This window comes from Trifolium pratense, linkage group LG2 (assembly GCF_020283565.1).
Source record: "Trifolium pratense cultivar HEN17-A07 linkage group LG2, ARS_RC_1.1, whole genome shotgun sequence".
NCBI lineage: Eukaryota > Viridiplantae > Streptophyta > Magnoliopsida > Fabales > Fabaceae > Trifolium > Trifolium pratense.
The window spans coordinates 44610433-44635917 of NC_060060.1; the positions used below are offsets into that span (position 1 = coordinate 44610433).

Genomic DNA, 25485 nt, shown 5'->3' on the forward strand with positions numbered 1-25485 from the left:
TTATTCTTTTTTCTTGTTACTACAAACTAAAATTATTGATTAGTGTTTTCATCTAAATCAACATTCTCGTCCTTTTGAACTATGTTAGCTCATGAAACACTCACAAAATCATAGTTGGTTAGGTTGCACTAGGAGCAATTGAGCAAGCCCTAAAACTTGCATGTCACGAGGAACATTTGCATTAAAATTTGACAAATTAGAATCTAATACCACTATAGTCATATATAGAGCCCCAAAAGGAAGCGAATCAACCACAACATCCTCGTGCTGCTCCTGTCGAAAGAAAATATCAATTGAGTTTGTATCAGATGTTTCATCACGATTCTTAGGAATATTTACTTGATCCGAGGAAGAAAATTCCTTAACTCCTATCTCACAAATGAAATGTGATTAACAACCTAAACATCTTCTGCGATTGCTACCGATAAAAGTAGCAATACCACAATATTTGTAAGGACATAAGATATTACATTTTTTTCATCTTATTTTAAAGCTTCAAAGAGACTAGAATCTTCTTATTCAAATTATTTGTTGTCCTTGCCTCTTGATAGGAGTTTATCAAATTCCACCTATGAATTTTAGATTTATCTTATTAAATGAAATATTTTTTTCCATAATTCAACTTGTTACAAAGATTATTTGTTTGTTTTAGTTGCTAAACAAAAAACACTTATCACACACAAAAAAAACACTTATCACACCACAAAAAATTTCAATTTTTTAAAACAACACAGTAACCAACCAAGAAATCCCTTTACCCAAACACAAATCCCATCCGTCCGTTCATGCGAACTGCATGGCTCAACCGTCCGAACCTCATCGCCGCCGTAACAACAACCACATCTCCTCCTTCCTCCAATCCACCACTTCAAATTTCCTCTCTCTATTCAATCCACCTCCTCCTCCACCTTCACCTCTCCCTCCCTCCACAATCTCCCTCCCTCTATTCTTCGCGCCACCTCTCTCCGCCGTAACATTCGACTCCACCGCCGAGTCAACTCGTCCTTCCGCTAAATCGGTTAGAGTATCGAGACTCAATTCCAATGGTAAAAGTGGTGGTGGTGGTCCCGCTTTTGTTGGTCAGGTTTTCAGTATGTGTGACCTCTCTGGAACTGGTCTCATGGCTGTTTCTACTCACTTTGATATTCCATTTATCACTAAAAGGTTTAGTTTTATTCCAATTTTCGTTATTCCTTTTGTTCAATTCAGCTTTGAAATAGAAATTGAAGATTGTGTTTGTTTTAAGATGTTATCTTTGTCAAATTAAGTTATGACTAAAGTTGCACATAAGACCTAACTCAACTGATAATGTCGATATTGTTAGGTCGGACATGGGTTCAAACCTAGATAGTTATGTGTGTGTGTGGCGTGCGCGAGTTTAAACGGTGTTTGACACTTCATCTAAATATTAAGATTAAAGTTGTAACTTATTTTGCTGTTGTAATTTTGTAATGTTATTGTTAATTTGTGGATAAGATGATAAGTTTGATTAGGTTATTGCATAGTTAAGTAAAAAATAGTTTGTGGAATCCACTTTGGATCTAGTAATGTTATTTGCTATGAAGCACCCAAACAAACACTAGACACCGAACAAGACATTGACCCGTCGTCACCACCGGTCATAATTTGAGAAACAGCACTGCTAAATATGACGAAGGTATTTGTACAAGAAGGGAAAGAATATACAATGTGTAATGATTTAAAGAAATTGAAAGCACTTAAGCCACTTTTGATGGAAATCATGCGTTTTAGATCTACGGACAAAACAAGTTCGTGTATTTTGTTTTTGATGATTTCGTAATAAAGAGCATTATCCTTTGAGAAAATAAATCAATTGAATGTATTCGCACGTGACAGTGTCGTGGTCGGTTTTAGACACCAGAATGACTTCGATCAAAGGGGTTATGCGATATGCGATTTCGCACAAAGCCTTGTCAAATAGTGGCTATAGCATAGCAGAATTTGAATAAACTGCTGTTTTCTGTAATTAGCGATTGACAACACTGCCAAAAAGTGCTTATAAGCTTATATGATAAGCTGTTATTTAAAACCTGACAGTTGTTGCAAGATTGTATAATATTTTTTACTATAAGTGTTTAGTTTCTCTTAGAAATCTAGGCATCCAATAGAGATGTTAAGAGTAAGGCTAATCTCATTTCTCATACCGATGTAATGAACACGGGGCATCTTGCTTAGGAAATCCAAGATGCTTGGGTGTTGGGGAACATTGATTATATATTTAAGACCATTTAAAAGAATATAGTGATTGAAATTGTGGCTTGTGTTTGATTAAAACCTCATTGAAGTATAGAGTAAGCTGTTACCATCCATCATTTTTTTAAAGGCATAATTTTTTTTCCGCATGTAATTTATTTTCTGCAGAACCCCAGAGTGGCTGAAAAAAATGTTTGCATCAATCACCAAGAGTGAGAGGAATGGTCCTGTATTTCGCTTTTTTATTGATCTAGGAGATGCAGGTTAGCTCATCGATAGTACCCCTTTTTACTGTCCTTTAATTTGCTTGTAACATTATCGATCCATTTATTCTTATCATATTCTTTAAAGTTTTCTTTATAACTTGTTGAGTCTATGGTTGTGATGTTATTTAATTATCATCGCTGATTCTCGGCTGACTTTAACTTACTGTCTATGTATGCACTTTTGGCCTTACTGATCAGTTTCTGATTATAGATAAGCTTAATTCTTATGTATTCAGCTTTTAGTCAAACACCTTTTGAATGCTAATTAGCTTTTTTGATGTTATGAAAAAGTCTCTTATTCAGTTTTATTTTGTAAAATAGAACATTTTAACAAGCTGATGGTTAGTTGTTATTCACTCCTTTCTTATTTGTTTGGCTAGGGGATGGGATGGGGTTCGGCTTTAATTTATTTATTTTTAAAATATAAAATGAAATTTCATTTGAGTGAACTCAAGAAAAATAAAGCTAAGTGGTCTTCCAAAACATAAAAAACACGACAAAAGAATCAAGTATGTGACAGGACTGACCAATCTCTGCATATTCAAATGGCAACTCCATTAAAGCAGCCATGTGCACAACACCAATAGTAATCTGAAAACAACACCCTATCTCATAATTTTAGTGGCAGAAAGGTACCCCTAAAGATTTGTGCATTTGGCTCCAACCAAGTGCATTAATGTGACATATAATGCATACAACAACAATAACAACAATAACAACAATCAAGCCTTATCCCACTATGTGGGGTCAGCTACATGGATCAAACGACACCATAACGTTCTATTTTATTCATATATCATATCTCCAGGCGTCGATGCAGCGGTCCTTGCTCAATTGGCACTGTACTCGAACTTTACAGTGCATTGCTTCAGGGCAACGTCCTAGCATTCACATTATAATGTATTTGATCTAGGTCATAGAGATTGGACTAAGTTTTACGTTGGCCGTTGTTTGCCTAACACAACCCTCTCCTTTTATCTGGGCATCGGACCGGCTATGCATAGCACAGCGCATAGGGAGGATTTTGTGACATATAATGCATACTGCCATAAAATTTTACTTGCCTACTTTTCCAAACTTTAATGATACAGCATTGTTCCAAAGTGAAATGACAAACCCAAAGCCCTTGAGTAAAGAATCCCAAAGGGATTTTTCGAACCTCAAGTAGCTGTCCAATGCAAATAAGTGACCTACTTACTGTGACTGAACCTCATCCTTGAATTAGACATTTCTGACCTTCTGTGACCGAACCTGATCCTTGCATTGCACATTTTTTGTGTGCTAAAATATTATCTTGAACACAGTCTATATTTTGTACTTTTATCAATATATGTTTACATTCCTTTTTTCCTTGAATTGTTCTCTTACAATCACATATTTTGATTAATGTTGATCTCTGATTAGCAACTAACACCAAACACTGACCTTTTTTAAATTTTAATCGTCTTAGTTTCATATGTCAAAAAACTGAATATTCCAAGTGGCGTGGTGGGTGCCTGCCGTCTTGATTTAGCATATGAACATTTCAAGGTACGGTTAACTTTTTCAAATTGCAATTTGAGATATATGATCCATTATTTATTTGGTGTTTAGAAAGACGTAGAGATGCATATTGCATGCAAACGGTTGTTCCGATAATGAAATTGAATATGTTAATATTCTATTCTTACTTCTATGTTTTTTGCTTGATTTATAATGTTGCTCACTACGTACCATGCAGGAAAAGCCTCATTTGTTCCAATTTGTTCCAAACGAGAAGCAGGTATTATTTCTCTTTCATTGTTGCACATATTTTAGTTTTATTTGACATTTTGACTACAATCTTTACCTATTATAAATATTTTACCTTCAGGTCAAGGCAGCTAATAAACTTCTGAAGACAATCCCTCACAATGGTGTTGGGAAAAAGGTCGATGGAGTGCCTGTGTTTAGTGCTCAGAACTTGGATATTGCAATAGCAACTACAGATGGAATTAAATGGTACATATTGCTCATTAAACTTGTTTTTGTGTGAATTGGTGTTGTTGTCATAGAACTTGCTTACATGTTTATTTGAAATTTAATATCAGTAAAATGATTATTGTACATTTTGAAATCTCAGTTAGAGCAGTAACTCAACAGGGATATCCCTTCTCATGTTTCTTTTACACATGTACGAACAGAAATTCTGTTTTTTCTTCTCGGTGATTAAATATAATTGCCTTAGACTAGCCTCCTTTTTTTTTTTTGCCATTGATTCTTCTTTCCTTTACTTAGTTTTACAGTAGTTTTAGCATTTTTTGCATTATGCTGTTGTGATGTGAACTTATTTTGATTATTTATTCCATTATGTTTACTTGAAACTTGAAAGAGAAAATGCTGAATATTATTATTTCGAGGACAACCAATTTGTTCTCTCAAATTTCCGAAATAGCAAATATTCCATGAAATTGAAGATCATCAATCAATTAGTCCTTTTGTCTATCAATTCAATCAATTTTGATGAATTTGGATTACAAAATAAAAAGATCAGTTGAAACCATAAACAAATTTATGAAAATATACTTCATTTGAGCATGTCATTGACAACTTCTCAATTCAGCATATATGACCCTTTTAGACGATGAAAGGTTTAGATTGGTTTACAGGCTTGAATTTGAGGGACTAATTTTCCATTTCGTAAATTTGAATGATATATTGCCAGACCAACAACATCATGCAGCAAAATGGTGATTCACTCTTATTATTTCTGATGATTTTAAAGGACCAGCTCAAATACTATTACGTGGACTAATCTTAATAATTAATAATAAAAAAATGAAAATAATATCTTGTCCCAATAATGACTGGCTATCATGGTGAAGTGTAGTGAAAAAAAAGGAAAGAATGAAATATTTTATCCTAAAATAGTGTTATTTATGTATTTACAACATTTGCGTCAAATGAGGAAATGAAGTATTTTTTACCAAAGCAACAGAATATTTATGCCCACATTATTGCTTGGTTTGAATAGGTATACTCCCTACTTCTTTGATAAAAATATGCTTGATAACATTCTTGAAGAAGCTGTTGATCAACATTTCCATACATTAATCCAAACGCGGCAAATTCAGCGGCGGCGAGATGTGGTTGATGATAACTTGGCGGCAGAAGTGATTGAGGAAATTGCAGATAGTTTAGGGGAGCCTCCAGAGGTATGAATAGTTTTTTGAACATTTTATTGATTAATGAAGTACAAGGTTGTGGAAGAAAATTTCAAAGTAGTGAGTAAGAATCTGACATGGAATTCAGTTTTCAATTTGAGCCTTTCATACTGATTGACTAATTTGGTATTTGTTTGACATTCAAGTAAATGATGATGATGATGTTTGTTATAGAAAACAATGTTGTCAAGATCAAGATTGAATGTAGGGGGGGTTGCAACATCATAAAATATAGGAATGCTACCTTAACACTCCAATCTATTCCCACTGAACGTTTCCAAACCATAAAAAAGAGGAAAAGGAGTGATATTTTGATTTCAGTATCCTAATCTCAGCCATTTATTTTGATCTAATGGCTGAGAATGACTCCTCTCACTCACATAAAATAACTATTCTCACTAGATATGCCCCTATTAAAAATAACTAATAAATGATAATATTATTAAAGCAAAGTTAAATCTGAAGTTTCGGAACCAAAACATCCCAAGTCAAAAAAAAAAACCATAACATAAGAGACTAAGACAAAAATCTAACTACAGTAATAACCACTACCATAGCATTTAGCAGTCACTATTCACTACAAACAGGCTCCACTACCTTAAGCCCCGTTATCACCTTGCTCGTAAACAACCGTCCTCCCCCAGAACTTTCCTGGTACCAACCTTCAAAACAATGAAGAATTTTTTTTGGTTAGAAAACAAGTTATTTTAATCATAAAGTCCTATCATTACGATCAGTTTCTGACAACCACAGTTGTCGGCCAATGGTTATGCACAGCCCATGCCCATTCATATTTATAGCAAAAAAAAAATGCAAATACATAAATTGAAATGTCATTCATCCTCACTCATAGTTACAGAATCTAAGGAAAAACGTAAACATTGTAGAGAAGAATAAGGGATTACCTCCTCGGAAACGCTTGTGCATTAGCATGGTTGGTTGTTCCAGGACTGCTGCCGGCCCCATGCTTGCATTTGAGCTTCCGATTCTTTGCTGACGAACTTCAAAATAATGAAGAAAAAAATATTTGTAAGAAAACATGTTATTATAGTTTTAAAGTCCTGTCATAAGTCCATCCAGTTTCTGACAACCACAGTTGTCGACATATGCTTATACATAACTCATTCATATTCTGATAGAAACCGGGTGTAGTTTTCCAATATTATTTCCTATAATTATTGTAATGTGTCTATGTGTAATATTATTATTATCAATAAAATTGATAATAATTCTGGAGAATGATTCTAAACCAGAATATTACACATAGACACATTACAATAATTATAGGAAATAGTATTGGATAACTACACCAAGTTTCGAGAGCTTGGCCTCTCTCCTTCCCAAATGTTCGAGAGTTGGGTCTCTCCGCTAACAAAGCACTTAATAACTTTCTGATAATCCTATTTTGTCTGACCTCTAATACACACACTAGAAAATAACTGCTCACAATAAATGCTAATTAATAACTACTAACCGTCCAAAATAACTGCCAATTAACATTAACTTCCAATTGACACAGAAACTGACTATCTAACAATATTCCCGCCCTAGAAGAATCACCTTGTCCTCAAGGTGAGGAATTACGTAAGTGTCCACCAGGATCCCAAAACATGAATTCAACCACCTCATTTTCGGCCTTCTCTCTTTATATTCGTGTTCAGCCATTATCAGGACTTGTAACTGTTTGCTGGGACATCTATGACCTGGACCAAATTTTTCGTCACACCGGAAACATAGTCCTTTAACCCTTCGATCTTGCAACTCTGCATCAGTTAATTTCTTGAATATTTGTCCCTTAACCGCCTCAGAAGATTTTGAACTATTCCCCTCTCCCACACAACTTCCAACCACAAATTGGGTTGTTTGTACTTTCTTCTCTGGCTCCAAAGTTATAGTTTTGGAATTATTGAAAGTTCTCGTTGATCTTCCAATTGAACCTGTTTCAATACTCCCTTTGGTTAATAACATATTTTTCTCATCCACCCGTTGAGCATAATCCATCAATTCAGTTAATTTTTCTACAGGGTGGAGTTTGAGTTCAGCCCTTATCACATCTTTGGGTCCATTTAGGAAAATTCCTTTCAAATACGCTGGTTCAGTACATTTTAGGGGTCCCGCATACAATTCAAACTGCTCCCGATATTCTTCTATTCTTCCCGTTTGTGTAAGACTTAACAATAATTCAAAAGGACTTTGAATCATTGAAGGTTGGAACCTTTTAAGGACAGCAGTTCTAAATTCCTCCCAACTTGGGTTTTGGGCAGAAAACTCCCACCATTGGTACCAAGCAAGAGCCTTTCCTTCCATCGCTACCATCACTGCTTGCAATTTTTCCCTATCGTTAAACTTTTTCAGTTCAAAATAGCGATCCACTTTGTTTAACCACTCGTAGGCATCAGTACCTTCAAACACCGGAATTTTTAACTTCCTCCAACGTTCTTCGCTCGGCCTGTTATGGTCGTGATGCACCGACGTGTCGTCGCTGTCAGTCTGGTCGCCATCACCGTGTGTCTCCCCCTGCATATGTAAATTGCGACACATTAAAGCCGTCAATTCTGCAACTTGTTGGCACGCTTCCAGCCTTTCTCTACGGTCTTCTTCCAGAATTTTCTCGACATTTTCTCTCATTGTTAACAAACCTTCAAATCCACGTTCCAGAGTTTCCAATCTGGCCTCCATTTCTCGTGCAGACACCATGATGCAGTCCCGGAAGGCAACTGCTCTGATACCAGTTCAAAGAAACCGGCACTAAAGAGAAACAGATTGACAATACAAATACTTTATCGATAATAATTCTGGAGAATGATTTGAATATTACACATAGACACATTACAATAATTATAGGAAATAGTATTGGATAACTACACCAAGATTCAAGAGCTTGGCCTCTCCCCTTCCCAAATGTTCGAGAGTTGGGTCTCTCCCCTAACAAACCACTTAATAACTTTCTGATAATCCTATTTTGTCTGACCCCTTTCCTATTTATTCTTCTTACAATCGAAAATACACACACTAGAAAATAACTGCTCACAATAACTGCTAGTTAATAATAACTAACTGTCCAAAATAACTGCCCATTGACATTAACTTCCAAGTTCCAATTGACAGAGAAACCGACTATCTAACATATTCATAGCAAACACAAAACAAATACATAAATTGAAATATGTGATTCGACCTCACTCATAACTACATAATCTAAAGCAAAATATAAACATTGTATAGAAAAATAAGGGATTACCTCTTCTCGGGAGCTTTCACAATATTCTCTTTCGAAGCATTGACAGACCTATCATCATGCTTGCGTTTGAGCATCTGATGCTTTTCCGATCCTTTTCTGATGTAAGAGAACATGTTATAAACAACACATTCATATTCATAGCAAACACAACACAAATACATTATTGAAATATATCATTCGGCATCACTTCTAATTACCGTATCTAAAGCAAAATGTAAATATTGTACAAAAGAATAAGGGATTACCTCTTCTCAAAATCTTCAACAAGATCAGCAGCACAAATTAAATTTTCTCGAGGCTCCCAAGTGCTATCTGTCTCATCCCATCCGAACCTTGAGCGATAAATAAATAGAAAAGAAATAAAATATTATTAAATATATCACGTTGACCATTTCCCCTTCAGTTTTATCACAATTTAGCTCTATAACAAAAACAAAAACAAAAACAAAAACAAAAACAAAAACAAAAACAAAAACAAAAACAAAAACAAAAACAAAAACAAAAACAAAAACAAAAACAAAAACAAAAACAAAAACAAAAACAAAAACAAAAACAAAAACAAAAACAAAAACAAAAACAAAAACAAAAACAAAAACAAAAACAAAAACAAAAACAAAAACAAAAACAAAAACAAAAACAAAAACAAAAACAAAAACAAAAACAAAAACAAAAACAAAAACAAAAACAAAAACAAAAACAAAAACAAAAACAAAAACAAAAACAAAAACAAAAACAAAAACAAAAACAAAAACAAAAACAAAAACAAAAACAAAAACAAAAACAAAAACAAAAACAAAAACAAAAACAAAAACAAAAACAAAAACAAAAACAAAAACAAAAACAAAAACAAAAACAAAAACAAAAACAAAAACAAAAACAAAAACAAAAGGGGCACTCACCATTTGACCAAATACTCCACCTTACCCTGTAAAATTGCCATCAACAAAAAGAAAAGTCAGGCATAAGAAAACAATTGGACAGAAAAATCATTATCATACTCCAAGACGTATAAGATATAAAAAAGATATAAAATAAAAATAAAAACCCTGGAATGAAAAAAGAAGAGAAGGAGCAACATGACCTTGCGGACCCTCTTTTGAAGAATAGATTCGGCTTCATAAAAGCCATCATCGAGAGATGGAAAATTTAAGGCCGGAACATGTTTCGGAGCTACCGCGGTTATCTTTTGGAACATCGTGACGATAGAAGATACGACGAGAGAGAAAGCGAAGAAAGAGCCTATGATGTTAATAGCGGCGCTAGTTTTGTAGTGGTATTTAGCCGCTTTTTCCTTTTGTGGGGAAAAATTGATGAGAACCCTAATTTTGGAAATAAATCATAAAGTTAGGAAACGATAAATAACAATTGAATTGGGGTTTTTGGTTGGAAACGATATTCAATTAAAGAGAAACAATCAATATGATAAAGATAACCAATCTATTAGCTTCGGTACTTTTGGATTTCTATCACAGGTTTCAAAAGATCATTCGTTCTATGAATTTATTCTTGTTTGATAGAAACTAACCGAACAAGCGTCGAGTAATTTCTATTCGAATTCCTATTGATTAAGCATCAATTAGTTCAATTAACCATGGCAGAACATGCGTCTATAACATAATTAATCTAAATCCAAATTTGATCAAACCTATAATTAAGCATCATAGACTTTATCAATTTCTATTCAACCAACCTAAACAAGCAATAAATCGGTTGAACAAAATATCAATGAATTGCACAAAACGAAACTACATATGATTAAGCATCATAAGACAAATCAATTCACACAAGAATAATATGAAATTGATAAAACATAAAACGAATTTGACATTAACATAGAACCTCAAGAATCTGTATAAAGTACCCTTCGCCAATGAATTGATCTAGAGTTTTAGTTCTCCATGAGCAGCAGCCGTATTTTCTCTGTGAATTTCGTGGATACTAAATGAATGAACCCTAGGCTGCGTTTTTTCCTTTTAATGTTATAGAGGAATTGGGCTATAAAGCATCGGGCCGAAAATTATATGTTTAAACTGAATTTTAATTATTATTACTAAGTTTGGAAGTAAAACATAAATAAACGACTCGTTTGCGCTCCGAAGAAGGTGTCAATTAAAAGTTAAGATGAAAAATAGAGTACGAAAATAAAATAAAGCTAGAAACAATCTTAAATATAAAAACACACTAAAATAGTAAAAATAATAGAATAAACTATAGGATTTCCCAAGTACAATAGTAGAAGAGTGTGCATCAAAATGAACTGATCATGCGCCGTTTCAACGCTTCTCAAATACTTCAACGCTCTTCTCCTCTTTTCCTTCAACGCTCTCCTTTCTCCAAATCGACTACTTTGTTCAACGCTCTGGATGAAGAAGAATTTGAATCAAGTGATGAGCAAGGATAATGTTAATGTGGTGGAACTTAGAAGTGACGATGAGGGAGATGCAGTTGTGGAAGCATGATTTTAGATTAATGGCTTGTCATGTTGCTTACTTTTAGAACTTGCTTATGCTTTATTTTAATGGGATGTCATTTTGAGTACTTCTAGAACTTGATGAAATGTTATTTAGTCTTTATTTATAACCTATTTTAATGGTAAATGACAATATTTAATATAATTATTAAGTATGAAAGTCCCTTTAATATTGTGTATTTTTTTATTTTTTAGTATTTACGTATGTTGTTGGAATTTATGTTTAATTCCTACTTGTTTTTTTGGTCTTCACAGTAGCGGTCATTCCGCTTCCCACTATACCGCTATAGCATTTTTTTGGGTCGACGCTATGCGCCGCTATCTGAGATTAACAACACAAGAAAGAGCAAAATTCTCCTGTTTTTTTCAGCAAAGAATTACGAGACTAGAAACCATGGACCCTACTACCTTTTTCCTTTCTCCGCAAATGAGCGAAGAAATACCGGAGAAAGGCGTTGATATTTACTGTTCCACTATTACTCATTCATATTCATAGCAAACACAAAACAAATACATAAATTGAAATATGTCAATCGACCTCACTCATATTTATAGAATCTAAAGAAAAATATAAACCTTGTACAGAAAAATAAGGGATTACCTCTTCTCGGAAGCTTTCACAATATCCTCTACTGAAGCATTGACAGACCTATCATCATGCTTGCGTTTGAGCATCCGATGCTGTTCTGATATAAGAAAACATGTTATTATAATTTATAATTATAAAGTCCTGTCATCAAGTCCATCCAGTTTTTGACAACCGCGATCGTCGACCTATGCTTAATAGACAACACATTCATATTCATAGCAAACACAACACAAATACATAATTGAAATATATCATTCGTCATCACTCATAATTACCGTATCTAATGAAAAATGTAAATATTGTAAAGAAGAATAAGGGATTACCTCTTCTCAAAATCTTCAACAAGATCAGCAGCACAAACTAAATTTTCTCGAGGCTCCCAAGTGTTATCTGTCTCATCCCATCCGAACCTTGAGCAATAAATAAACAAAGAAATAAAATATTGTTAAATATATCACATTGGCCCTTTCCCCTTCAGTTTTATCACAATCTAGCCCTACAACAAGAACAAAAACAAAAACAAAAGGGTCACTCACCATTTGACCAAATACTCCACCTTACCCTGTAAAATTTCCACCAACAAAAAGAAAAGTCAAGCATAAGAAACGATTGGACAGAAAAATCATTATCATACTCCAAGACATATAAGATATACAAAATAAAAATAAAAACCCTGAAATGAAAAAAGAAGACAAGGAGAAACATGACCATGCAGATCCTCTTTTGACGAATAGATTCGGCTTCATATAAGCCATCATTGAGAGATGGCAAATTGACAGCCGGAACACCTTTCGGAGCTTTCGAGGTTATCTTTCGGAACATCTTGCGACTAGAGAAGATATGACGAGAGAGAAAGCGAAGAAAGATTAGTATGCAACTTTGATAAACGTTCTGTGGTTCGGAAAAGAATTTAGTGATTCAAATTGTGGCTAGGGTTTGACTAAAACATCATTGAAGTATAGATTAAGCTGTTACGATCCATATACAAGTTAATGCCCTTGTTGCTTATGTATTTGTGTAACATGGTTTTTGTTTTTTTTGTTTTTGAAATTGAAGTTTAGAGTTGTGTATGAAATTATTTTTATGAGACGAATATTGAAGTGTTTAATGATTAATTAATGGTCATTAGTTAACCAATTGTTAGTTAGTTCAGTGGTGATTGGCGCTGAACATGGTAGGGAGGACCACGGTTCGATCCCCGCAACTGCGATCGGGAGGGAGCTGAAACCACTTGATGCCAAAACTGATCCCCGAAACAGATTAAACTGGTGGTGAAAAGCCAAAAAAAAAAGACCATTAATTAATTATTATACACTTCAATATTCGTCTCAAAAACATAATGTCATACACAGCTGTAAACTTCAATTTCAAAAAGAAAAAAACAAAAACCACGTTAAACAAATACAGAAGCAACAAGAGCATTAACTTGTATATGGATGGTAACAACTTAATCTATACTTTAATAAGGTTTTAATCATACCCTAGCCACAATTTGAATCACTAAATTCTTTTCCGAACCACGGAACGTCCATCAAAGCTACATACCGATCTTTCTTCGCTTTCTCTCTCGTCATATCTTCTCTTGTCGGAAGATGTTCCGAAAGATAACCTCAGAAGCTCCGAAAGTTGTTCTGGCGGTCAATTTTCCATCTCTCAATGATGGCTTTTATGAAGACGAATCTATTCGTCAAAATAGGGTCTGCAGGGTCATGTTTCTCCTTCTCTTCTTTTTCATTCCAGGGTTTTAGTTTTTATTTTTTATATCTTTATATGTCTTGGAGTATGCTAATGATATTTCACTCCAATCGTTTCTTATGCCTGACTTTTCTTTTAGTTGTCTTCTAAAGAAAACTGTTTTTTCTTTGTATATGCTCACATTCAAACACAATATATATATATATATATATTGTTAGAAATAATATAAAACCATTGATATGGCTCTCTTATATATATATATATATATATATATATATATATATATATATATATATATATATATATATTATTAATATTATATAGTGTAAATAGGTATAGGATTTTTGGGAGTACTTTTCCTATTTAAAAAGTGATCATATTTTCAATTGTTCCATTTATTTTAAATATAAGTAGGTATAGAATTTTTGGGAGTACTTTTCATATTAACTGCAAGTATTTTTTTATTGATTCACTTATTTTAAATATAAACATAATTTTTTTTTAATAGCTACTAAATATGAAAAAAAACCTATAAAGAAGAACATTAAAGCAAAGTTAAAAGTGAAGTATTATTACCAAAACATCCAAAACAAGTCATAATTAGTCAGATACATAACATACGTTCCACATTCAACTATAATAATAACCATCAGAATAACATTCAGCAGCCTCACTATCCAGCCACTGCCATCCATCCCCACTATCACCTTTCACAGAAGCCATTTGCAATGAATTTGAATGCAGATCAAGCAATGGCACCACAGAAAAGCAGAGAGGGTAGATGTGAAGATATGAGATGAGCAGAGAGGATTGAAATTCGAGACTAGTGATGGGGTAAGATGTGTGAAGTTGAAGAGATCAGTAGAGAGGGTCAAGAGATTCAAGTCGAGGGAGTTGGGTGTTGTTTTGGGGAGTTTTATGACGGGTTTAGGGGATCCCCCGTCCCCGGTTTGGAAAGGCCCATTTTTGGGATTGCAAGAGATCTCACGATCTTTACAATCTTGTTCGTGTTTCACCATGATCTTAGCAATTTGCGATTTCACGTGTGATTCAAGTCATACAAGGGGGGGCATGATTGATAACAATGGATAAATCATAGCCTGGGATACCTACTAATACTATATCTTATTCTTGAATATAAACAAGTTGTGTTGCATTTTTCTAAACGGATTAAGTTGAGGTATACGTTTCATTAATACCCGTATTTATTTTTCTTGGAAAATTGTTAAGTTTCTTGTTCATTTTTCCTAACAGGTTCAAGATGTGCTTGATGAAATGGGCCATCCTAGTATACCATTTAGTGTTATTTCGAAAGCTGCAGAACTCGAGTTCCATTATAATGTTGACAAAGTACTCTTGGGTAATAGGTGGTTGCGGAAAGCGACAGGCATACAACCGAAGTTTCCATATATGGTTGACTCATTTGAAAGAAGGTATATTCTTTGTTGTTTTTAACTGGTGGAATTTTCTCTCTGCCTATTCTTAGTCCAGTGGTTTCTTGGTGATGTTATTATATCTATAAGTATAAAAGAACAAATAGTGGCAATTGGTTCCCAAGAATAAAGGATTGTTATACTAATCTTGATTACTCTTTTTTTTTTAACGACAAAATATATTAAATGAGATGAGAAAAGTACAATGAGTACTAGACCCATAACTGAGAAAAGTACAAGGCGTACTCTAGCAACCCAAAAAAGACTAGAAGATTAAAAACAAAGGTGAGGATTTGTAGTCCACTCATAAAACAAAACCGCCTCCTCTTATTTCTTGATACAAACCACTTCCAAGAGACAAGCCTAATAGCCTCAACTGTTTCGTCAACCTCCGCCAGTTTAGAAGAAAAAATTACTCCATTCCTAGCTTCCCAAATTTTCCAAACAGTTGAATGCCAAATGAGAGATAATCCTTTCAGAGACTTTGAACCAGAAGTAGAAGAGGTAAGGCTGCATCTACCAAAAGATTATACGCTAAACATTACCTGCAATGCTGCATCTACAAAACAGATGGTCTTCAACTTCCACCACTCCCGGACACCAAAGGCAATCAGAGTCAGGACCGATGCTCAGGACATTCCTTTCGTTCAGGTCACTATGGGTTGGTAGGCAGTGATGAAAGAGTTGCCAAGAAAAAGTTTTAACCTTTGAGGGCGCCAAGGAATTCCAATTATTTTTTAAAACTCTCCGAAAATCCTCACTTAAAAGACAAGGTTGAGGGAGTAAATCGCTAAGAGCCTTGTATAAAGATTTGACGGAAAAGTAACCGCCGGTTCCAAAGTACACTTCCACCAATAACTATCAATATGAATGGGAATCCCACTAATAAGATTCCACAGTTCCAAAAACAAATTACTTTAATACTTGTGTTTCATATTTAATTATGTTACCTTAATCTAGCATCAAAATTCTTTGTAGTGTGATTAGTTAGGTCCGGGTTCATTAGGGAAACTAGGACCTGTGTATTCTCTTTGAGATCAATATATGTTTTTGTTCTTATTGTGCATTACACATGTCATGTCAATGATTTTCTGGCTATGCTTCTCTTTTCAATTTGTCTCCTAGTATTAGACTTTAAAGTGGCAACGCAAACTGTGCCTACCTGGTGTGCTCATGATTGTTTTTTATCCCCAGTCAACCGTGTTCTCAGGTACTTGCATTTTTATACAGTTTACCCCTGGCGACCTTTCTGGTAGGTGACTCCATCACTAGACTCTTAGTCACCCATATGAGACAGAGCCCAAAAGGTGCTTTTCAGTGAGCCCCACATCATTGTTATTGCTGCATGTAGTAGGTCATTCGGCTGCCTTTGCTTCTTGCAGATATCCTGTCTGATCTTCCTATTTTTTCCGTTGTTCTGATTTGGCCGTCTGCTCCTTTCATGTCCTGCGTTAACATTTGTAAGTCATTCACGTGCTTTATGGTGGTTTTGTGTTCCAGTCTTTGTTATCTAACTTGAAGGCTAGTTGTCAATGATCATTCAAATGCTCTCTATGACTCTAAAGTTTGAGACCCTTGTTTTCAATAGTTATACGTCATTTCTCTCCTAACAAATCAGATGAAGTAACTATGACACCGTCGTTTCTGTTGTGGAAGTCTAGTCTAGGCTGGAAAAGCCTAATTCTCGAAGGAAGAAACGTGTACCCAAATGAATTACCCAAATTTTCATTTTTAAAAAGTTGGTACGTAGTTTGCACTCACCCATGAGTATCAAAAGAGTACCAGTTACGGTTATGACTTGAATTTTGGAGTATCCATACTTCATAGCTTTATATAGCCCCAGTAAAATTAAATTGTCTTAGGCCAAAAAAAATAATCATATTGTTTGGTTACCTCTGGAGTGCTACATTGGTCAGATTTTGGGTTTTCCAATTATCCCTACTCTGGCTACAGCTTAGTCTAATCTGCTCTATGCAGGTCAAATAATTTATTTTAGCCTAGTTTAATATTCTGGTTCATTGTACAAATGATTGATTAGGTCCAGGTTCATTGTATATATGTGAAACTAAAAATATATATTCTGTTGTTTGCAGCACGTTTTAACACGGTTTTCAGTATATGCTTCTATTTTCTCCCTCAATGACTTGAATACAATTTATAATTGTACTTTCTAAAGTTCAGTATATGCTTCTGATTCAAATTTTGACAATTCTTTTTGAGATGTTGAGCACCTCATCTAAATAGATTTGTTGTGCAATGTACCCAAAAAAAAAAAGATTTGTTGTGCAAACCACAAAGAACTTCTTTTTCTATTTATTAAAAACATTTCTTATAGATGCAGAATGAACAGGATTGGAGAGTGAAAATGGAAAGTCTAGACAGAGAAAATAGCTTTTTCATTTCTTATTTTCACTAATTATTATAAAAATTCCATCTAGTTTTCATTGTTTCCTGTTTCCAAAGATTCGTACAAAAAGCAATGAAAACAACTATTTATTAATTTCACTATTTTTCTGTATGAAAACAAGATGATACTTTTTTAATTACTTGGAAAACAGGAAATGAAAACAGGGGGCATTTTCTGAAGCCAATTTGATTTAACGAAATTTATTTTTGTTTCTATATTATTTTTTAATTAATAATGACAAGAATACTGTCTGATTCAATGTTATGTTTTCTCTTTGTAACACTTTTTGTTAATCATGCAGAAGTGAAGCATCGTTTCTGAGAATTACAGGATCAAGCAGCTGCCCCGATAATCCTAAATTCGACGATGAAGCTAAACAAACTGACTGTACAGACTCTTCTGAATATAATTTGGATGACAGCACTGAAGCAGCCAAAGACCATCATTCCAAATTAAGGCTACCTTTTGGTGATTGGTTTCATCACCCAGATCCAAAACCTTCACCTGAAAAATCAGGGTTATCCAGAAATGGTGTAAATAAAGAAGATTTGAAACAAAATACCTTAATTCCAAAAATTACAATGGTTGGTCTCTCTACAGAAGAAGCAGGTCAGATGAGTAAAGCTAGTTTGAAAAAAACAATGGATGATTTGACAAAAGAGTTGGAGAAGACAGAACTAGATAATATTTCTGGTGGTGGTAGCAACCAATGCAAATTAGAAGATAGGGATCCATTGTTTGTAGCTAATGTGGGTGATTACTATTCTAGCGTTGGAAGGAGAGGAAATCCTCGTTGGATTCGAGGAGGATCGAACTAAAACTTGCTTGGTAACCATTTCTCATTTTGGTCGAAAACTCACAAACTACACATTGGATTTGATTCGAGGAGGGTCTAACTAAAGCCTTTTTGTTGTCAAGAAGAATGTTTCATTTGGCGGTTGTTTTGGATATTTATTGGTGTCTCCAAACAAATAAGATTGGGAAAATCAGGTTACTGTTTAACTAAAGTTGGATGATCAATCTTGAGATTATGTCTGATCATAATGTTGTACATCATCATCATCATCATCTATGTAATTTATCAATGTTTCCCATTTTTCTGACTTCTGGGATGTTGAATAAAAATCTTGTATTACAGAATAATAACTAGCTAGAAACTTATACTTAGTTCTGTGGAAAAAAAAATGAAAGTATTATCCATCAGACTAGCCTGAAGTTAGATCCCTTATGGCTTATTTTATGGCTTATTTTCTTACCTGATTATTTTTTTTGCTGCATGCTGAAATTAGAAAGTATATTTTTTATGCATGTAATGTGACACTTACGTATAAGTTTAGTAAGAAAATTTAAATAGATATAAACTGTTTTCAAGGTTAAGTTCAAGGGTGTGTAAGTAGTTATAACACTAAGGGTCTCTTTGGTAAAATTAAGCTATAAGTTAGCTGATAGCTGAAAAGCTAGCTTATAGCTGATAGCTGAAAAGTTAGTTGATTTAAATTGAAGTGTTTGGTAAAATTAGTTTTTCAAGTGGCTGATAAATATAAAATGACATAAAAGTACATGTATGTTTAATTTTTAAAAATTATATTTATAAACATTTTTAACTATAATTTATTTTAAATATTTAATTTATTTAAAATTATAGTTTGAAAATTATAAATGTGATATATGAAAATTTAATTGAGATTTGTTTAACTGATAATGTTTAACTTTATTATCAAATCTTTATATTTTTATGTTTTAATGGAAAATTATATGGTTTTATTTAAAATGGTAAATATGTAAAAAAAAAAATAAAAATATAAACATTGACATGAATTCAACAAAAGGAGTCCGTTGAAAAAAAATCAATAAGGCAAGTGCAGTTATTGTTCAGTTCCTAAAAGAAATAACGTGGGTAGTTAGAGAAGCTCTAAGGATAAAAATGGAATAAGGGTGTGTTTGGTAAGTCCAATAAGCTAGCTTATAGCTTATTGGACTAGCTTATAAGCTTGTTTGAAAAAAATAAAAGTGTTTGGTAAAAAGCTTTTTTCACGAGCTTATAGCTTTTTTTGAGATGCTATTTCAAGTAGCGTTTGAGCTTATAGCTTATAGCTTTTTACAGTTTTTTCCATTTTTAACCTTTAATTTAATTTTATTATTTTTTATAAAATAAAAAACTACCCACTAAAAAAAACTACCCACTACATATAAATGTCCTTTCATGTCTTTTTATATTTTTCAATCATTTAAAAAGCTAATTTTACCAAACACTTTAATTTCAATCAGCTAGCTTTTCAGCTATCAGCTATAAGCTAGCTTTTCAGCTATCAGCTAGCTTATCAGCTATAAGCTAGCTTATAGCTTAACTTTACCAAACAGAGCCTAAAGGGGTCTGTTTGGTAAAAATAAGCTATAAGCTAGCTGATAGCTGATAAGCTAGCTGATAGCTGAAAAGCTAGCTTATAGCTGATAGCTGAAAAGCTAGCTTATTGAAATCAAAGTGTTTGGTAAAATTAGCTTTTAAAGTGGTTATAAATATAAAATTACATAATTGATAGTGGGTAGTTTATTTTTTAGAGTGGGTAGTTATTAAATTAAAGGGTAAAAATGGAATAAAGTGTAAAAAGCTATAAGCTATAAGCTCAAATGCTACTTGAAATAGCATCTGAAAAAAAGCTATAAGCTAGTACAAAAAGCTTGTTACCAAACACCTCTAATTTTTTGAAACAAGCTTATAAGCTCATATAATAAGCTATAAGCTAGCTTATTTGTGTTACCAAACAGAGCCATAAGCTATAAGCTCAAACGTTACTTGAAATAGCATCTCAAAATATGCTATAAGCTAGTTAGAGAAGCTCGTTACCAAACACCGTTCATTTTTAACAAACAAGCTTATAAGCTAGTCCAATAGGCTATAAGCTAGCTTATTGGACGTACCAAACAAACCCTAAATCATAATTTGTTTTTCTAATTAGTTGTATACTAGGATGATATTCATGCCATGCACTAGATATCTCTCTATTTTTAATATTTTTTACTTAAAGTATTGTATGAATTTTTTTATTTGTAATTATATAGTAAATGTTTAATTTTTTTCTTATTATGTTAATTTTATTATTGTATTATAGTATATTTTTGTAATTTGTAATTTTTTTAAAATTAAGATAAAAAATTTAACCTAAATTATCCGGTATATGTTCCCCGTGGATCTTGGCAATCACTTGTTTTGATTTACATATTGATCATTTCTGAACTAATAGAAAACTTTTTGGTGGACATCGTCGTGACTTTTGATAGTTACATACAACTCTATATTACATATAAAAGCAGGATATCCATGATGTGTACATGTAGGGTTAACTAAATCCTTTATTATTCCCTTTGCTTTTCCCAAAAAAAAAAAGGGTTAACTAAATCCTCATTAAAATTTATTTTTCCGTTCGAGGGGGCTCGCACATATTCTGCAGTACCCCTTGTAAAAATGTTAGGATAAAATTTTGCAGACAAGTTCCATACCGTACTGCAACGAGCTAGTCTCACAACGACTATTACAACATATCTATTTTGTATTCGTCTATAAATAGAAGAGTTGTTTGTAATGATATGTGTGTGTGTGTGAGAGAGTGAGAGAGATTTTGTATGAAAATCACACCAACATAAGTGGTGATGGTGCATGGTCAACTTCTGATGAGTGAAAGGAAATCACCGGTCAAACCACCAAGGTTACACAAAGGTCTATTGTGTAAACCTTCAAGAAGTTCTCCCATCCTTTGCATCAAGAATAATGTGCAATCATGACTACGCAACAGCTTTTCAAGTGTGAAGTACGCACATAATAGGATGATGGCATCACAAAAACAATATGATAAATATATGAGGTAATCTAATGAATGCATTAATGTTTATGTTAAGCATTCAACCTCTTGATATGCAAAAGACATGTTCTTGATTGGATTTAGATTCTCTCTAATTTTCTCTCTCATGTTGTCTCTCATTTTCTTAATCCAATGGTTGGTAAATCACAAAGAGCTAAAAAACATTTATATATAAGAAAAGTGAATAAATAGCTAAGATTACTACAACATAACCAACACGAGAGAAAAAATTGGAGAGGATCCAAATCCTAATTGATTCTCTAGGAGAATCGTAAAAAACCTAGAATATAAATGATTTATGAGCTTTAGTTAGATCCACTCAATTTGAGAGTAACTTAGATCATTGTAAAATCAACTAAGTTTGTCATTAATACAATTTAGATTGATTATAAGATTTTCATTGGATACTCTATATATGAAAGTTAGAATCCTAGAGCATGACTTTGTATTAGGGGTGTGCACATCAACATGATCCGACCGAGAACCGAAACACCCGTATCCATAATCATGCTTTCGGGTCGGTTGAATCGGGTCTGCGGGTTTTCAGATTATAAAAATTAGGTTGACATGAGTATTGGTGGGCGGGCTCTGTTCTCGTAATTTAAATTTATTGATGACCGAATCCGACAGATAAGGGAACATGACTGCTAATATTTACAGTATACATTGGTGAAAGAAGTGTTTTTAAAATCGGACCGGACCGGCCGGGAACCGGTAGTGTACACGGGTCGGGACAGTTGCAGGACCAGTTTTGCATTTGAACCGGTGAAAACCAGAGTGACCCGGTCGGATGTCCGGTTGAACTGCGAACCGTAGAAACCCAGACTAAACCGGACCGGACGGGTTAAGCATAAATAAATTTTCAAAATATTCTAAATGTTGCCAGGTGTTGAACACACAGGGTCTTTAGATGATAAGAAGGAAAATTTACCAGTTGGCCAATTTAAGTTTTTGTGATAATAATGCATCTAATTAATATATAATTATTATATTATAGGTAACATAAAAACCCCAGCCAGCACAATTATGAGACTTATGTTAACATTTTTGTTTTGTTTTATGAATACCTATTAATATTATGTTACATCTTTTTGTTTTGTTTTATGAATACCTAATAATAAAAGACATTGTTAGTTTTTTTCTGTATATTTCATTTTTGAAATATTGTTTAATTTAAAATATATATATATATATATATATATATATATATATATATATATATATTAGAAAGTATATTGTAATAAAAATAATGATAGAATGAGGAGTTTTTGAACATATGATTTTTTATTTAAAAACATTGAAAAAATATTTATATTTAATTTTATATTTGATCAATATTTTAATATAATTATATATTTTTTTAATAAAGACCGGGTCAACAATCATGCGGTCCGACCAGTGACTCATTGGTCCCACCTCTAACCTAGTGACCCAGAGCTTCGACCAGGTTGATCACCGGTCTGAGTTTTAAAACTATGGGTGAAAGTGACTGGCGACTGCTCCACAACTGCATAATTTGGCTTTGTTTTTTACCTTTTTTTGGGACACGTATCATTTGTTGAATATTGTTGTCAAAAGACCCTATCTATATGAGTTGTCTTTTGCAGAGATTGAATAGTGTTTTAAAGAAAAACAATTCTTTTGATGTGACTCCACTTTTAATTAGTAAATTTATTTTTTTATTAAGAAGTCATGTGCATAATTGTCTGCTACTTGTCCATTTTATTTATTTATTAGTACGTTTCTCTGTTTATCTTCTTCAATTGTTCTACAAAGGAGACTGTAAATATTAAAAGTGACGATACTACCACTCTCTACTGGAGATGCGACACAGTTATGAACCCTCTATATTCTTCTTTCTCATTCTTTGTTGTGCCCTTGCTACCCGTGTAAACTCACCCGTTAACCCGTCATCCGTCAAAACCCGCACAATGCTACAATCGAAAATGGGTCTCAAATATTGCCATCGGTGGTTCGTCAGTTTTGGCTTTTTTGGGCCAAATCCGACCGAAACCGAACTGTGCACAACCCTACTTTGTATCACATTGATAAAAACTCAAAGATTATGGAAACCGCCCATTAGTGGCAACAACTTGTAACCCAACAAGGTATTCCTTCTTGGAAGGCAAAAAGTCCTGATGTGCAACACTAGATGGAAATCCTCTTTTGTGAGGTTGAAGTCTTTCCTAGTTTGGGAAACAAGGAAATCTAAGATATTTTACCTAAATAATTGTAATCGATTGAATTTGATTATGATTGAAGAAGTCTCTCAGAAAAATCATTCTGTAAGTGCTGAAATTGACTAACTGATCATTTAATAGTGAACCATTATAAAACTTATCATGTCATTTCTCTTTCCTTGTACTCTAGGTTTTTAGTTTTATTTATGTTCGTTATAATTAGGGGTGCTCAAATCCAAACCAATCCAAATAAAAACCGAAAACCGATCCAAAAAAACCGAAAACCGCAAAAAACCGAAGTTTTTTGGATGTGTTTGGATGTTCTTTTGTGAAAACCGCTGGATCGGATCGGATTTCGGATTGATTTCTTAAAACCGATCCAAACCAAACCAAACCGCATACATATATTTTAATATTTATTTATCTTTTTATTAGTATCTATATATATAATTCCTAAATAGTTCTCCTAACCCTAATCCACTTAGACCAATCAAATTGTTTCATTTAGCCACATCATCTATATTATTATTATTATTATTATTATTATTATTATTATTAGTTATTATTATAATTATTATTGTCATCTCTATACTTTTCATATTCTACATTTATATACTTATGCCTTTTTAATATACACTCACTCAAGCTTTTACTTAGCCTTTACTTTTTTTGGTGAATATAATAATTTTTGCTTACTATATTATAATAAGGAGAATACAAAAATACACACTAATTAACTTTGTAACTCACGGTAATATATTTTTCATCTCTTAAGTCATAATTCAATTTTCATCTCTTGGACTCTTCTACCAATATTTTAATATATAGCTTACAACTGTTTTAATTTGTATCCTATTCATATTTTCCTAACTAACCATTACGAATGTTAGAAACAAATATTTTCATCCCCTGGTGCTCAATCATGTGCTTAATAAGATTACCATTTGTTTTTCCGGTTGAATGTGAGAATAGATTTTTTCATATCTTATAATGTGCAATTTCTCTTTCCATTATCTTGCCTCTTCATCTTTTGTGCATCGGGTATAAATACTTATGTTATTTTCTAAAACCATGATTTGTTGTAGTTATTTTATTTTTTGCAAAAATTAACTTTTTGCATAACAAATAAAATTAAGAGAATTTGACATTTTTTGTTTCTTGCAGATCATACATTCAACTTTTGTGTTGCACATCATTTATAGGTTTAGTTAATTGTTACTGTATATGTGTATTTATATTCTATTATGATACAAATTAAATAATATATACTTTATTTTTAATTGAATTATGTAATAGTTGTTTTACTTTCCTTTTCTTTACTTTTTTATTTATTCATTTTTTTTATTGATATACTTATTTTTATAATTTTTGATTTTAGGCTTTGGGTCATCATCTCTTACTCAAACGAACTGAACTGTGAGGTTGATGCTCTTCACATATGTCCCTTTGGAATATTTTTAAAAGGTATGTACCCTTTAATTTTATTACTCCTGTATATATAAATTTTAGATAGTCATTTTGTTACTCATGTAAAGTAAATCATAATCCTTAAACCAATAATATTTCTTCATTTAACCACTCACTTACAATGCCACACCACTTCTCCTTAGAAAATAAATCTTTTGAATTTCGGATTCTCTATTTTATTATTATTATTATTTTGATAATATGTAATGTTTTAGTTTTATGCAATTGTAAAATAAAAATAATTTCATCACACCCGTGCATCGCACGGGTAAGGGTCTAGTAAATATATATATTGCATTTCTACCCAAAAAAAAAAATATATATATATTGCATTAACTTTTTTCATTTTAAATTTTGTTAATACTATATGTTAGTTTAATTTAATCTATTTTAAATTTTGTTAATACTATATGTTAGTTTAATTTAATCTTTTTTTTTTGACTTTTTGTATGTTTCGAATATAATTGGTAATTGTCATTCCAAA

The 25485-nt window shown here is 32.9% G+C and overlaps 2 protein-coding genes across 2 annotated transcripts; one reads left to right on the plus strand and one right to left on the minus strand.

Moving 5' to 3' along the window:
• The first annotated feature begins 539 nt into the window (after positions 1–539).
• On the plus strand, positions 540–18700 carry LOC123906183. The gene is made up of 8 exons (XM_045956036.1): positions 540–1164; positions 2383–2477; positions 3931–4010; positions 4201–4242; positions 4333–4460; positions 5473–5653; positions 14912–15090; positions 17799–18700. Exons 1-8 carry the CDS (start codon positions 797–799, stop codon positions 18313–18315), a joined length of 1590 nt encoding a protein of 529 aa, XP_045811992.1. The 5' UTR covers positions 540–796; the 3' UTR covers positions 18316–18700.
• On the minus strand, positions 7023–12627 carry LOC123906184. Its single transcript, XM_045956038.1, has one exon. It carries the CDS (start codon positions 8357–8359, stop codon positions 7193–7195), a length of 1167 nt encoding a protein of 388 aa, XP_045811994.1. The 5' UTR covers positions 8360–12627; the 3' UTR covers positions 7023–7192.
• Positions 18701–25485: the final 6785 nt, after the last annotated feature.